The sequence below is a fragment of the Ranitomeya variabilis genome, chromosome 1 (assembly GCF_051348905.1).
Source record: "Ranitomeya variabilis isolate aRanVar5 chromosome 1, aRanVar5.hap1, whole genome shotgun sequence".
Classification (NCBI taxonomy): domain Eukaryota; kingdom Metazoa; phylum Chordata; class Amphibia; order Anura; family Dendrobatidae; genus Ranitomeya; species Ranitomeya variabilis.
In genome coordinates, this window is record NC_135232.1 from 1095650290 (window position 1) to 1095666691 (window position 16402).

Genomic DNA, 16402 nt, shown 5'->3' on the forward strand with positions numbered 1-16402 from the left:
CTGGTTTTACACTTGCCGTGTATTTTAGGGCCGCAAAAATCACGGCAAGTGTAAAAGAAGCCTTAACCTTAACCCTAGTCCTAACCTTAGCCCCTGTCCAATCCCTAATACTAACACTAGTCCTAGCTCTAACCCTAGTCCTAATCCCAACTCTATTACTAACCCTAGCCCTAACCTTAGGCATAAACAAATATATATAAAAATTGACGTTTATTAAAATGTTAGTTGTTTATTTAGTGAGTTTGTTTTTTTTAACATGGGACACTTCTTTAACTTTGGGATAGCTTTCCTTGAAGATATGTCTCTCCTAAATTTGCCAGTGAAATTTACAAGTGAGAGGAGAGACAGGACGCCGAGGGAGAACATGATGCAGATCTCAGTTGCTGTTTTGGCAGAGCAAAGCAGTCAAGATGAGTTTGTTATAAACTGCTGCACTCTGCATAGGCAGCAACTGAGATGACAATGCTCATTTCATCCTACTGAGAGCTATGTAATCTCAGTTGCTGTCTATGCAGAGTTCAGCAGCCAATGGCAAACTTACCCTAACTACTGTGGCACTGATTGAGATGTCAAAATGGCCACTGGCTGCTTTTCTTATCTAGTTTTCCAGCCACTGGGCGTTCACTGACTATGCCCTTGTGCTGCTCCAAGAAGATGTACCAATGATGAGGCAAAATTTTCCCTCCCCTTCTGTGTGCTGCCCTCCACCGCCACACTACTCCACTGAGTCCCACCCTTTGGACAAACCTAATCCTCTTCTTCATTCCCCTGCCAAAAATGGAACAAATCAGAAGAATATTAACCTTTTGCTCTCTGCAGCTATTTAAAGGACTGTTCTATGAACATGTAAAACATCCTATAGCCTGACAAACAATGAGGACTATTTTTTATTCTATTTATTTTTACCATTAACTTTAAGGTTAAGTTTTCCTTTAATTACTTTTGGAAGCAACTTTAGAATAAGTAAAAAATGGAGGACAATGGAAGATATAGAATTGTTATTTATAAATATCTGTGTTCTTTGTAATGGTTTTATAGGTGCCACCTCTGCCCTGGCATCATCAGGAGCACATAAACCTCACAAAGTCCCACCAATGTTACTTGTCACTGGTAAGTATCATAAAAAATAAGAGGTAACAACTTTATAAAGTATACTTAGAAATATGTGCTAACATTTAAGAAAATTAAAATTTATGTCATAAAATATTACTCTTCCACACACACAGTTATACATACCTCAACATTGAAATTGCAATTCCAAAAAGAAATAGTTGTGGAATTATGGAAATAACAGGACGGATTGATATGTTATTGATCTGCAAATGATGGAACAATGGGAGCAAAATGTTCAAAACATCTTGACTTATTTGGTATGGAGTATGAGCGCCACATGCAGAAATCTCCATACTTACTGCCTCTCCTGCTATCAATGACATTAGTAATGGTTGTCTGAAGAATGTTCTGCCACTCTGAATGCACTGAGTGCAAATAATCAAGATCCACTGCTGGCAGCTCCCTTGTACAATTGACGACCAATGAGGTCTCAGATGTGCTCGATGGGACTCGAAGTCCTGAGAAGTTGTAGGCCATGATAGTAGAGCACCCCCACGTCAAGGGCAATGGGGTACGGGGTACTCGGTACCGGGTCTCTCTCTCTCGGTTCTGGGGATGTCACGGTGGCCCGACCCGGTCCGTGGCCCTTCTGAGGGGCGTCCAATTAAAGGTGAAGTTTGTCTAGTGTTCGTGACGCAACCTGTGGTACTCGGTCAGGGTGACCGACGCTGTTTAGGGGTCTGCTGGGGTGATGGAATGGCAGCTAGATGGTATACCTTCCCACCGGTGAAGTGTGTCCCCAGGGCTTCCCAGATGTGTAGGTGGTGATGGTGGACGATGTAAGGCGCGATGAATAACGAGGACACAAAGGTTGCAGTCTCTTTACCTTTTACTGAAGACTTCAGCGTCCACAGTCCAGAGCACCGTTCACAAGGCAGGCAGAGTCTGGCCGGTCCGAAGGCACATCCAGAATCCCCTTATCCAGGTGGAAATCAGTAGCCTTCCTACTAGCGCCTGTGTGTTGTAGTACTTCCCTGCTGAACACCACGGGATAGTCCTCACAACGGTCGTGGATGTTTCTGATGTTCTCTCTCTCTCTGTCCCCCAGATGGTATGGATAGGACAACCCGTATGACGGGGTAGGCCTGGAGCTATTTTATAGGGACCCTAGAGACGCCCCTCTCCCACAATTTGCCTCCGTGTCTTCTTAGGTATTAAGGTCGGGCAACCAACTTGGAATTGACTGTCCTGCCGGTCTCTGAAGTAATGCGTAGAGCCTATTACTCCCTCGGTGTACCGGCCACCGGCTAGGCGCCTCAGAAGGAGGCTGCTGATCTTGGGGCAGAACTCCTCCCGGTATTATCTCCTTGTGCTGTGACTTCGTTTCTCACTCTCCACAATACAATTCTCTTCTTGTCCTTTCTTAGGATGCTGCTGCAATGGGTGCAGGCGCAGCTCCGTAACGTTCTATCTCGTGCTAGGCGGCTGTCAGGATCCCACCCCTGACAGGTCCTCTCTGGGTCAAACACAGGCAGCTTCTGACTCACTTCCTATCCAACCCACCAGTTTTACCCATGTGTGAGGAGTGCCCTAATAGATAGAAGCAAGGCTCCCCCTGGTGGACTGGAGTGTGAAGTGTAGTGTGTGACTTGTGATACCTGGCAAGGTGAACTCCTTTAGTACCATCAGACGTAATATCACTCCCCCTGGTGGGAGAGCGACATTACTGCAACAACAATGCAGGCTGCTCACAATAGCATGAGTAATGTGAGGCCTGGAATTGCTATTTTAAAAAACAGCTCCTGGGACACTTTGGGAAAATGGCCATATCACTAGTATCATGACCAAATCAGTGTAGCACCGAGCTGTTAGTGAACATGGAATGGAGACTAGAGGGGGTCTGAGTACTTTATATTATGCCAAAACATACCTTAAACCTGGGGGAAAGACTGGAGTGAAATTCCTCCGTAAAAGCCTCTTTATGGCATTGCCCATGTGATCTTCTGACTAATCTCTGGCTATCATTGCATCAAGACAAATGTAGGACACATTGCTGAAGAGGATAGACCTCCATTCCAGCCTTGATCGCTTCATTTCAGCCTCCAGCCCTCTCTTAAAGACCATGTGGGCAACTTCATGAAGAGGTCTACACGAGGGAATATCACACCATTCCTACTCCCAGGATTATGGTGTGGGGTGATAAAATGCAGGTGACCAGATGCAAAGAGGATGCAAGGCAAGAACAGTCAGTGAACGGTGTAATTTACAGAAGTTATAAGTCAATTGGTGATATTAAACAATGCAAATCAACAATAAACCATATAGCGATACAATTGTAATTGTATCGGTATATAAAACACAAATGTTCTCTTTATAAGTTGGTTTCACCCGTTCACAGGAGTCACTGTAGGATGCTAGCAGGTGCGTAGGATGTAGTGACACACAGGAGACAGAGCAAGGGTTAACAGGTTCTTTATATAAAACAGTGATGGAATAATCAGGGGGGTAAAGGATATGAATTTGCAGATGGGGGAAAGACAAATACAACAGGTAACTTATCAATCTCTGTGCACTGGAGGAAGGCGGCTGGAAGATCCCTCGGTGGCGCCGTAGGCGGCGCGAAATGTCTCCGATCCAGTCTCGCAGAAAGGCGATGCACTGTATCTTTGCGGTGATGAATCCTCCGGGTCCTTCGGCACATGGTCTCCTGGTCCGGACATGCGGTGGAGTAGAGATGGAGGTCCGCGGCACAGCGGATGAAGCAGAAAGTTTAGTAGACAAAGCCGCAGTAGAAGCGCACAGTCCAGCGGACACAGTCACAGGCACGGTCCGGTTCTCAACGTGCACCGCAAGGATATGACTAAGCGGTGCCTCCGCAATGGTGAGTGGAGCAAAGGTTTGCACTCTGTACTGGTCACTACTCGGTGCAGATGTCTCTGGGCTGTGGGTAGCACGACTTAGCAATTTTGCTAGCCGGGTGTGAAGGCACAGCTAGCTGGCGTGGATCCGTCGAGAGAGTCAACCGTCTCTCTGCTCACAAGCTCGTTCTCCATCAAGTGTCCCATCTTCCCGCGCACACTGCTATTTAAGTCGGGCCCGCCCCATCAGTCAGGTGTCCTGAACTGCTCCGGTCAGAAATCTCTTCCACCTGGAATAATGGTGACATCCCCGATAGTTCCAGTCCAATCACGCAAGAGGGACTGTTAGCCTAGCTCTCCTTCCACCATCACCACGCAAGTTTTGCCTGCAATTCTGGCCCTTGCAGGGGGCACCTGTTTTTTCCGCTAGGCGGCATGTCTTTCTGACAAAGTCTAGTAAAGCACGTTGAGCCTCCCACGCACCAACCGACCCCCTCCCAACCTTGTGTCCTAGCCAGGGCATGCCCTGGTACTGTATGTTATAACTGAAAGTGACAGCACTGCTCACTTGCGCTGTACCTCTGCAACCGCAGGCATGCTCCTCTGGTCGCCGTCCCCTCGTGGGTCTTTGGTGCTTGACTGTCAGCGGACGTCTCCTGGGGATGGGAAGGACTGGGTCTCGACTCTTGACAAGTGCCATCTAGTCCCTGGAACTTGACCAGCATAGGACGCAGGTCCTGGTCTTGACCGGTGCAGTCTGGACTCTGGATCTTGACTGGCACAGTTTGGTACTATGGTCCTCACCGGGCGTGTGTGGACCGTCAGGTGATGACCAGCACCATAGTAGCATAGATTTTCCACTGAGACCTATCACGCTGTGCTCAGCGCCATCCTGGGTCCGCATTTTGTCTGCTTTTTCTTGGCGCCAAATCCCTCTGTGGTTTGGCGAGCAGGACTTTTATATCCAGGAATATACAGCAAGTTCCAGCACATGAACTAGCTCCCACTGCAATTTTCCTTGTACAAATTGGTTCCAGCCAGTACAAAATATATACATGTATGGGGGCACCACAGATATATAGTTTTGGGATCCAACCTAGGCCTTAGAATATGAAGATACAAAGAAAAAAGAAAGCAGCAAAGGCCATAAAGAAAATGGGGATCACCAAACAGCAGGAATGTATACAAAAAATCACATTATTTTATTAAGGTATAACACAGGAAAACAATTTAAAAACATTTAAAAACAGTACATGCCCAGAATAGGGCCACATGCCTGAAAACAAAATACAAGGGGAACAATATATGAATAGGTGTACACCTGGTCCCAAGAATCCTATGTGGACAGCATATTGATGAGCAAATATGGTATGAAAAACACCCACATGGGCATAGTGGGAACCATAGATGGAAGCGTGGTGCTATAGAAGTATATATATAAATACATGCAAACCCAGCAAGTCACAAAAGGACGAATGATAGAACCTCAAAGATAGTAACAATAGAAGGTATGCCGGCAGTATTTAAAAGCACAACAATATATACATAGGTAGAACCCACAAACATATATATATGCATCAATAAATAAATAGTCCTATTTCCAAGATGGTACACATGGACCAAGATTCAACCATCATTATTATCACACAGCTTACGCAAGCTGACATGAACACCGAGTCTATCACTCTAAGTGATCAAGCTGCCCATATACAGACCAGGCGAAAAAGTGGCACACCAAACAATCCCCCATAGACAAAAAGGATCAAATAGTCCTCAGATAACCACAAGCATGTAACAAAGTGAAAACCCGACGCGTGTCGCCATTAGGATGGCTTCATCAGGGGTATGATTTTCACTGACAATACCCATGTTTAAATACCTTACATAGTGGCATATTGATAGACGCAGCTGTAGAAGTTCTCCCACGTGTAACAAGGAGAAATCAGGCAGTGGCGTGCAACACGATCATTGCGCATGCTCCAGCTCATTCTGGCCGGAAAACACCGTTACCTAGCAGCAGTAAACATGAGCTAGGATAGGCTCACACTTCAAGTATACCAGCTGAAGATTGCCGTCAATAGTACACACATCGGCATCAAACAGCTCAGCAGATAGTAAACAGTAGGTTTTGTTTTACACATCTCTGAGTTTTCTGAATAAGAAGCCGCCTATCCCTAGTAACAGTAGATCATAGTTATACAGACATTTCGGCGGTAGAAAATGACATATTGCTCACCGCAGCCCAATGTGTGCAGGTATCGGCGTCCCAGCATAGAGCGATCAGCCCAGAGCACCAGTCTCTGGTAAATAATACCCACTGCGCAGGCGCCGGCGCCAGCATGTTTAAACCGGGAAGCACAGTTTCTAAGCAACAGTAAACATAGGCGAAGATTCGCTCAGAGGTGAGGGCAGTATATAGTGATCACCCGCACAATGCTGCGCATGTATCAGTTTAAAAGTATAATGCACTGTATTCTGCTCATTCTGGCCGAAAAACCGTTACCTATCGGCAGTAAACATGAGCTAGGATAGGCTCACACTTCAAGTATACCAGCTGGAGATTGCCGTCAATAGTACACACATCGGCATCAGACAGCTAAGCAGATAGTGGACAGTAGGTTTTGTTTTACACATCTCTGAGTATTCTGAATAAGAAGCCGCCTATCCCTAGTAGCAGTATATCATAATTATACAGACATTTCGGCGATAGAGAATCACATATTACTCACCGCAGCCCAAATGTGTGCAGGTATCGGCGTCGCAGCATAGAGCGATCAGCCCATAACACCAGTCTCTGGTAAATAATACCCACTGCGCAGACGCCGGCACCAGCATGTTTAAACCGGGAAGCACAGTTGCTAAGCAACAATAAATATAGGCAGGAATTCACTCAGAGGTGAGGGCAGTGTCTAATTATCACCCACACAATGCTGCGCATGTGTCAGTTTGGAGGTATAATACGCTGCATAGAACCGGATATTCCGGTAAAAGCACCAAAGGAGATATGTAGGGGGCATAGAGGACATGATACCCATCAGGTTACGCGGTTGTCAGCCTTGCACTGAAGGACGCCAGAGCAAACCAATCGCTCCAGACTACCCAATGCAGAGAAAAGCATGCAACAGCCAGATTATGCCATAACCAAAAGTAATAATAATGATGAGTAAGTCCAAATAATACCTGTATTAAGACACCTAAATAAGGAAAACATTGCAGAGAAATCATCATTAAGTATGAGGCTTTTAATAGAGTCACACAACTCTCATGTTGTGAATTTATCCAGTCAAGTTACTGTAAGGATCACAAAAAGAGATACCATTGAACAGTGTACATTTATACATAGTATGCCAAGGTGGATGATGAGGGCTTCCTCCATCCACATTAAGGAGGATAAGGGGTATACCGAAGAAAGAGAGTGAAACCACATAATTTCCAGGAATCACCCAGAAGTGGGGGGTATATCTCATTAAAGGCTTGGTAAACAAAGAGATTGTCCGCCAGCCCTATTAGAAATACCACGTCCCGAGGAAAGTAACATACTACTACTAAGGGACATGTATTAGGTGGAAAAATAGCATAGTGGGAATATCAGATAACTTATAGACACATCCTTTGAGAATCAGGCAAACCCCCAACACTCATTATCAAATCTCATCACTCAAGTAATGTATCATATGTATGATGTAGATGTGTTGGGGGTTTGCCTGATTCTCAAAGGATGTGTCTATAAGTTATCTGATATTCCCACTATGCTATTTTTCCACCTAATACATGTCCCTTAGTAGTAGTATGTTACTTTCCTCGGGACGTGGTATTTCTAATAGGGCTAGCGGACAATCTCTTTGTTTACCAAGCCTTTAATGAGATATACCCCCCACTTCTGGGTGATTCCTGGAAATTATGTGGTTTCACTCTCTTTCTTCGGTATACCCCTTATCCTCCTTAATGTGGATGGAGGAAGCCCTCATCATCCACCTTGGCATACTATGTATAAATGTACACTGTTCAATGGTATCTCTTTTTGTGATCCTTACAGTAACTTGACTGGATAAATTCACAACATGAGAGTTGTGTGACTCTATTAAAAGCCTCATACTTAATGATGATTTCTCTGCAATGTTTTCCTTATTTAGGTGTCTTAATACAGGTATTATTTGGACTTACTCATCATTATTATTACTTTTGGTTATGGCATAATCTGGCTGTTGCATGCTTTTCTCTGCATTGGGTAGTCTGGAGCGATTGGTTTGCTCTGGCGTCCTTCAGTGCAAGGCTGACAACCGCGTAACCTGATGGGTATCATGTCCTCTATGCCCCCTACATATCTCCTTTGGTGCTTTTACCGGAATATCCGGTTCTATGCAGCGTATTATACCTCCAAACTGACACATGCGCAGCATTGTGTGGGTGATAATTAGACACTGCCCTCACCTCTGAGTGAATTCCTGCCTATATTTATTGTTGCTTAGCAACTGTGCTTCCCGGTTTAAACATGCTGGTGCCGGCGTCTGCGCAGTGGGTATTATTTACCAGAGACTGGTGTTATGGGCTGATCGCTCTATGCTGCGACGCCGATACCTGCACACATTTGGGCTGCGGTGAGTAATATGTGATTCTCTATCGCCGAAATGTCTGTATAATTATGATATACTGCTACTAGGGATAGGCGGCTTCTTATTCAGAATACTCAGAGATGTGTAAAACAAAACCTACTGTCCACTATCTGCTTAGCTGTCTGATGCCGATGTGTGTACTATTGACGGCAATCTCCAGCTGGTATACTTGAAGTGTGAGCCTATCCTAGCTCATGTTTACTGCCGATAGGTAACGGTTTTTCGGCCAGAATGAGCAGAATACAGTGCATTATACTTTTAAACTGATACATGCGCAGCATTGTGCGGGTGATCACTATATACTGCCCTCACCTCTGAGCGAATCTTCGCCTATGTTTACTGTTGCTTAGAAACTGTGCTTCCCGGTTTAAACATGCTGGCGCCGGCGCCTGCGCAGTGGGTATTATTTACCAGAGACTGGTGCTCTGGGCTGATCGCTCTATGCTGGGACGCCGATACCTGCACACATTGGGCTGCGGTGAGCAATATGTCATTTTCTACCGCCGAAATGTCTGTATAACTATGATCTACTGTTACTAGGGATAGGCGGCTTCTTATTCAGAAAACTCAGAGATGTGTAAAACAAAACCTACTGTTTACTATCTGCTGAGCTGTTTGATGCCGATGTGTGTACTATTGACGGCAATCTTCAGCTGGTATACTTGAAGTGTGAGCCTATCCTAGCTCATGTTTACTGCTGCTAGGTAACGGTGTTTTCCGGCCAGAATGAGCTGGAGCATGCGCAATGATCGTGTTGCACGCCACTGCCTGATTTCTCCTTGTTACACGTGGGAGAACTTCTACAGCTGCGTCTATCAATATGCCACTATGTAAGGTATTTAAACATGGGTATTGTCAGTGAAAATCATACCCCTGATGAAGCCATCCTAATGGCGACACGCGTCGGGTTTTCACTTTGTTACATGCTTGTGGTTATCTGAGGACTATTTGATCCTTTTTGTCTATGGGGGATTGTTTGGTGTGCCACTTTTTCGCCTGGTCTGTATATGGGCAGCTTGATCACTTAGAGTGATAGACTCGGTGTTCATGTCAGCTTGCGTAAGCTGTGTGATAATAATGATGGTTGAATCTTGGTCCATGTGTACCATCTTGGAAATAGGACTATTTATTTATTGATGCATATATATATGTTTGTGGGTTCTACCTATGTATATATTGTTGTGCTTTTAAATACTGCCGGCATACCTTCTATTGTTACTATCTTTGAGGTTCTATCATTCGTCCTTTTGTGACTTGCTGGGTTTGCATGTATTTATATATATACTTCTATAGCACCACGCTTCCATCTATGGTTCCCACTATGCCCATGTGGGTGTTTTTCATACCATATTTGCTCATCAATATGCTGTCCACATAGGATTCTTGGGACCAGGTGTACACCTATTCATATATTGTTCCCCTTGTATTTTGTTTTCAGGCATGTGGCCCTATTCTGGGCATGTACTAAATGTTTTTAAATTGTTTTCCTGTGTTATACCTTAATAAAATAATGTGATTTTTTGTATACATTCCTGCTGTTTGGTGATCCCCATTTTCTTTATGGCCTTTGCTGCTTTCTTTTTTCTTGGTTCCAGCCAGTAGATGGTGGTCTTTTCCTACTAATGTCCCATCACGCAAGGGCTCTTCAGGATATCACTTCTTTCTCTTACAGTGACATAATGTACAGTAGTCAGACTCCTGTAGTCGCAGTTCCAGGTATACTAATAGCTCAGTGTTGCACTTATTTGGTGGGGAAAACAGTGATGCAACCTTTCTTCAAAGTGCCCCAGAAACTGTTTTTTAAAAGACAACATCAGGCCACTTGTTGCCTGTGCTGCATGGACTAGGCATGCTAACATGGCCTACAGTGTCTCCAGACTTGTCTCCCATCAAGCACATCTAAGACGTCATTGGTCAGCAATTGAAGAGGTAGGTGCCAGCAGCGGATCTTGATGATTTGCCTAAGTGCATTTAGTGCAACAGGACATTCCTCAGATGACCATCAATTGGCTCACTGATAACAACCAAGGCTGTAAGTGCAGGAATTTCTGTGTCTGCCTGGTGCAAATACTTGATGCTGAAAAAAATTGAGATGTTTTCACATTTGTGTTTCCTTTTTTTATAATTTGCATATCATTAACATGTCTATCTATCCTTTGGTTTCTATAACTCCATGACTTTTCCTTCTTGGTGCTGCAATTTTAATGTTGAGGAGAGTATATTGCCATAAAACCTTATTTTTAAACGGTATTTTATGGCAGAAACTTTCACAAGGTGGTAATATGGGCCATAAAATGACATTCTTTCTCAAAATGCTACCAGTGCTATTGGCTATTAAGTATTCATACTTATTGTTGGACTTAAGAGGGTTGTCTAGAGGATAAAAAATATTTTTCAAAGGGCTCAGCCTCGTAAAAAAAATAAATAAAAAGCAATACTAACTCTCACCGATTAGCCTCACTTCCAATTCCAGGGCTTACCCAGTCCCTGCTTAGACGCCTTGAAACACCAGAAATGGCCAGAAATGTCCACTCAGTTAATCACTGGTCACGGTGGTGGACCATCTAAGCCAGTAATTGATTGCCTTTACAGCCATATCAAGATACGATCAGAAAGCAAAAACTAGCGAAACCAGGTAAGCGTTAGAACGGGAGTTGAGGAAAAACTTTGAAAGTGAGTATTGCTTCTGTTTTTATTTTTAAACCAGTCTGGGATCTATCAAAAATATTTTTTACCTACTGGAGAATTGCTTCAAAAAACTCTCACCCTTGATGCCATTCTGCACTTGTCTTTTAAAAAGGACACAGAAGTCATAACATAAAATAAAATAAAAAAATACCAATAACAATTACCATAAAATCCTGAACATTCCTTTCTGTTAAACATCACAATTCGAGATGAACAAATTGATTCCCAGGATCCTGGTCCAACGACCAAGTCAATATTCTTTGGCCCTGAGTAACCACCTCCTATATGTGAGCATCTCCGGCCTTCTCTTTTGATAGCCTGGCCTGGCATGACATCATTGTTGCACACGACGTTGTACCAAGCAAGCTAATCAAAAAGAGGAGACCGGGATGCTGGCAGGAAGGAGGCGGTGTACAAGATTTCTGACCTGGCCACTGGATTGGTGTTCTACAAGTTTATTTGCTAATCTTTATTCACAATCTGAAAAATATCTATTTTTTAAATTGTCCTTTTCATGTTTCCTAAATGGTACCTATTTTGTCTGCCTCTTCTTACCCTGCTCTAGTGTCAATATATATGCAAGTAAAAAACAGGGAGTGTGGCTAATTACCCAAAAATTGTCATGAAATAAACCATTTCGTTGGCAGAACAGTTTGACTCCTACTTTATATTTTGTGACACAGAAGGTTGCTTTATGAAATCCAATACTATGTTGTTTTCTCTAAAGCTTCATTACATGAATGTTTTGCCGAACTTGCCAATTTTGATGGTATCAGTCAACTATCTTTGTGTATTAAGGTGGCCTCACTCTTTACCAACAGCAGATGCCCAATTTTTTGTTCTCACGGGAGCTAAGTTGCTGCTTGCGGTGAGAGACGCCACCACCTTTTTAGTAGTCAGACACTGCCAGCCAAGGGTACATGTGTATTGAGAGGTTAACACACACATTTATTAGGTAAACGGGGACCTGTCAGGAAATCCATGTTGTCAATCCAAGCAACTAAAAAATGAGCCTGGGGGCAGCCAAAGAAATGTTCATACAGTAGATCAGGACATCTATAAGGGATCTGTTCTGGGGTCTGCACTAAGGGGTGTCTGGTTCTGTATTTATTTAAGTGGTATGGTCTGGGGCCTGTATTTCTTTAGAAGGCCTTCAACCTGTATTTATTTTAGGCAGTGTGAGGCCCCTACTAGATTCATACAGATTAGATATTAGATCAATGAGTGGAACAGGCTGCCATAAAGAGGTGGCGAGTTCTCCTTCAATTGAAGTCTTAAAGCAGAGGCCGGACAGACATCTGTCTGAGATGGTTTAGTGAATCCTGCTTTGAGCAGGGGGTTGGACATGATGACCCTAGAGGTCCCTTCGAACGCTAACATTCTATGATTCCTCCAAACCCATAAATAAATGACCTGTTAAACTTTTTATTTTGGAGGGGGTCTATATTTATTAGGTCTAAGAGGGTCTGTTTGGTTAAGGTGGTTTGGTCTTAGGTCTGTATTTATTTTGGTGGTTTTGTGTGGGTTTTTTTTTTTTTAGAGAGAATCTGGGTTTGTATTTACTTAGGGGACCTTGTCTAGGTTTTGCATTTATGTACCGGGTTTGTACTAAGGTTAGTAGTTTAGAGGTTTTAGGGTCTGTGTTAATTTTGGAATTTTATAAAAGGGGACAAATGTACTATTTGTGATTAATATGCTGTAGATTAGGGGTATATCTTATACAAATCAGTAGGGCATATGGCCATCAACATAGTGTGATGCACACTGTTCAATACTTTCTACGTTTCTTTTCGGAACTTCCCAGATTTACCTTGCTAGGTTGAATCTTTGCAGTAAAACCACCTTAGATGCTGCGATCAATATTGACTGTGACATCTAAGAGGTTAAACTAAAGGAGAGGGTAATTTCAGGTTATTAATGGATTGCTGTGACAGCTGGGTGCCCACAGAGTGATAATGTAGTGCAGCCTAAAGATATATTCCAAGATATTCTGTGAGCACTGCCCCTTGGTAAAGACCAGAAAAATTTGCATAAAATAAAAAGGCCACTGTATGGTGGATTTATTAGCAAAACAAAATATTCAGAGGAACAGAAATAAAGTAAGAGCAAACACTGGGCACTTTTGACCTGGGGATAGGTTATCTTAATCCTCAAAATTTGGACACCATAAAAAAGCCACAACTGCTGTTTTTGAAACATCCTAAGAAAATACTAAATAAAAAAAGTTATATGTATACCAAAATGGTATCAATGAAAACTTAAACTCACTTCTCAAAAAATAAGATCCCATGAAGCTCCACAACTGATTTAAAAAAAAAAAAAAAAGTTATGGCTCTTAGAATATGGAGGATTTTATATATAGACAACAGAGACTCTTGGGTAAGTCTCAAAGTCATTAGATTGATGTTGGATCCTATCAAAATTGGTTGGACCTGCGAACTCCATCTAGCCTGTGCCCCACTAGTCTACGTCCTAGTCTATGTCCAGATTAAAGAGTATGGTTGTTAAAGATTGAGCTCTATGCCATAGTGGACTTTACTTTACTCCTGCTCTGGGGCTTCTGTTGATACCTGGTATTACATAAATGATCATTATTATGAACCGCCACCACGTAATATTACACTACAGCAGCTGCTTAGCACCTTCATTGGCATGTATGTAAGAAGTTGTACCAGCTGATTGCCAAGGTGGCTACATCTTAGACATTTATAGCTTATTTATGGATCCCGCGAATTACATTTATTTATCCTACACCTGCCTTCAGAAAGGGGCATTATCTCCATTCATAGTAGTGTGAGACGGAGCCTTGTTTTCACTATAATAGTCATGACCTGCACCTATCAAACATTTATGGAAAATCCTGTTGATATGCCACAAATGTCTGAGATGGGACAACTCCACTCCAGTAAGTCCAACATTTACATCCGATCTGATTGTACATCCTAATAATGGCCCTTTGTTGTTTCAATAAAGTATATAGTCGATGTCACAATCAGTGATCATAACAAAATATCGAGAAATATACAAATTAATGATAGGTTGGTATCTCTTAACACGTTAGGCCTCATTCAGGAAACTGGAATGAAAATTGTTCCCAATTCCCATAGCAACCTATCGGAGCTCAGCTTTCATTTCTTAAACGGCTCCAGCAAGACGAAAGCTGGGTCATGATTGGTTATACTGAGAAACGAAGACAGTTTTCATTAATGTGCAACAGCTGATACATGCTGTCCTATGCACGGGCGGCATATATTAGATTCTGGCTACATGAATTCAGACATGTATGTTTGACTGAAACCAGGGGAAGAGTCCTGAGGAGAGAATTTGCATATTCCCAGTGCCTTCTGGGATAAGTGAAGAGTCTCCGCGAGCTCAAAGAACACTAGATTTTGGCCGTTGCAGCAGAAAGGAGGACATCCGTAAACCAGGGGAAGAGTCCTGAGCAGAGAATTTGCATATTCCCAGTGCCTTCTGGGATAAGTGAAGAGTCTCCGTGAGCTCAAAGAACACTTGAAGGAGGACATCGGTAAACCGCATGCTAGTTTTGGATAACTAGAGAAGGAAGACCTGGGAAAACTCAGACGTCAAGGTTAGATTTCAGAAAGGCAGATTGTAAGGGAGTCAGAAAGAGAATCGGAGGGATCCAATGGCTGGATATCCTTAAGGACAAAAATGTCCAGGAAGGATGGGAAATCTTGAAAAATGAGATTCTCAAAGCACAATCGTTAACAATTCCGAAAAGAGGGAAGAATAGGAAGCATTTAAAGAAACCAGGATGGATGAACACAGAACTTAAACACATGCTAAAAAGGAAGAAAGAAATGTTTATCAAATGGAAAGAGGGAGGCATATCTAAAAAAGAATATAATGCTGTCTGCAGAACCTGCAGGGCACAAATCAGATTAGCTAAAGCTGACAATGAATTAAGACTTGCAAGAGATGTCAAAAGCAGTAACAAAGGATTTTGGGGATATGTCAAAAGTAAAGGAAAAGTCAAAGATGCTATAGCATTTTTACAGGATGAAAATGATGAAATGGTAAGAAAGGATATTGAGAAGGCCGAACTTTTAAATTCCTATTTTGCATCTGTTTTCTCTCAGAAAGGAAATGTAACATCTACTGATTTTCACTGTCCTATTAAGGGAATAGAAGAATCCAGGATATCTATAAACTGAAAGATAGAAAGGAAACACATAGCTAACATAAATGAATTCAAGTCTCCGGGTCCAGAGGAATTACACCCCAGAGTACTGAAGGAGATAGCAGAAGAAATTTTTGAACCACTCTCCTTAATCTTTGAAAATTCTTGGAGAACAGGAGAAGTCACAGAAGACTGGAGAAGAGCAAATGTTGTTCCTATCTTCAAAAAGGGGAAGAAGGTGGACCCAGGGAACTATAGGTCGATGAGTCTGACGTCTATACCAGGAAAGATCTTTGAACAAATTATTAAACAACATGCATGTAAGTACCTGGATAAGAATGAAGTGATTAAACAGAGTCAGCATGGGTTTGTAATGAATAGGTCATGTCAGACTAACTTAATTTCCTTCTATGACAGAATCACTGACTGGGTGGATGAGGGAAATGCTGTAGATATAGTATATCTTGACTTGAGCAAAGCATTTGACAAAGTATCTCACACAATCCTTTTGAAAAAAATGACTAAGTATGAAATGGACAAGGCAACTGTTAGGTGGATTCATAACTGGCTTAGTGACCGGACCCAAAGAGTGGTCGTAAGTGGCTGCACATTCAGCTGGAAGAATGTCTCAAGTGGGGTACCACAGGGCTCTGTCCTGGGCCCTGTATTGTTCAACATCTTTATCAATGATTTAGATGAAGGAATTGAGAGCAAACTGATTAAATTTGCTGATGACACAAAGCTAGGAGGGATAGCTAGTACTAGAGAAGAGAGAGGATTCAAAAAGATATAAATAAACTGGAGCAGTGGGCAGCAACTAACAGAATGATTTTTAACAGGGAAAAATGCAATGTACTATATCTGGGTAATAAAAATGAAAAAAGCATATACAGAATGGTAGGAATAGGGCTAAGCAACAGCACATGTGAAAAAGACTTGGGTATACTAATAGATCACAGACTGAACGTGAGTCAACGGTGTGATGCAGCAGCAAAAAGGGCAAATGCAATTCTGGGATGTATTAACAGAAGCATACAGTCTAGATCACG

General features: G+C 42.7%; 1 protein-coding gene across 2 annotated transcripts in view; it reads left to right on the forward strand.

Annotated features, from left to right (window-relative positions):
• Nucleotides 1-16402, forward strand: part of DOK7 (docking protein 7) — a 197372-nt gene that overhangs the window by 151485 nt on the left and 29485 nt on the right. For both annotated transcript variants that reach the window (XM_077280060.1, XM_077280061.1), the window contains exon 9: nucleotides 1039-1110. In XM_077280060.1, coding sequence (XP_077136175.1) covers nucleotides 1039-1110 — 72 coding nt within the window. The remainder of the gene's footprint in view (nucleotides 1-1038; nucleotides 1111-16402) is intronic.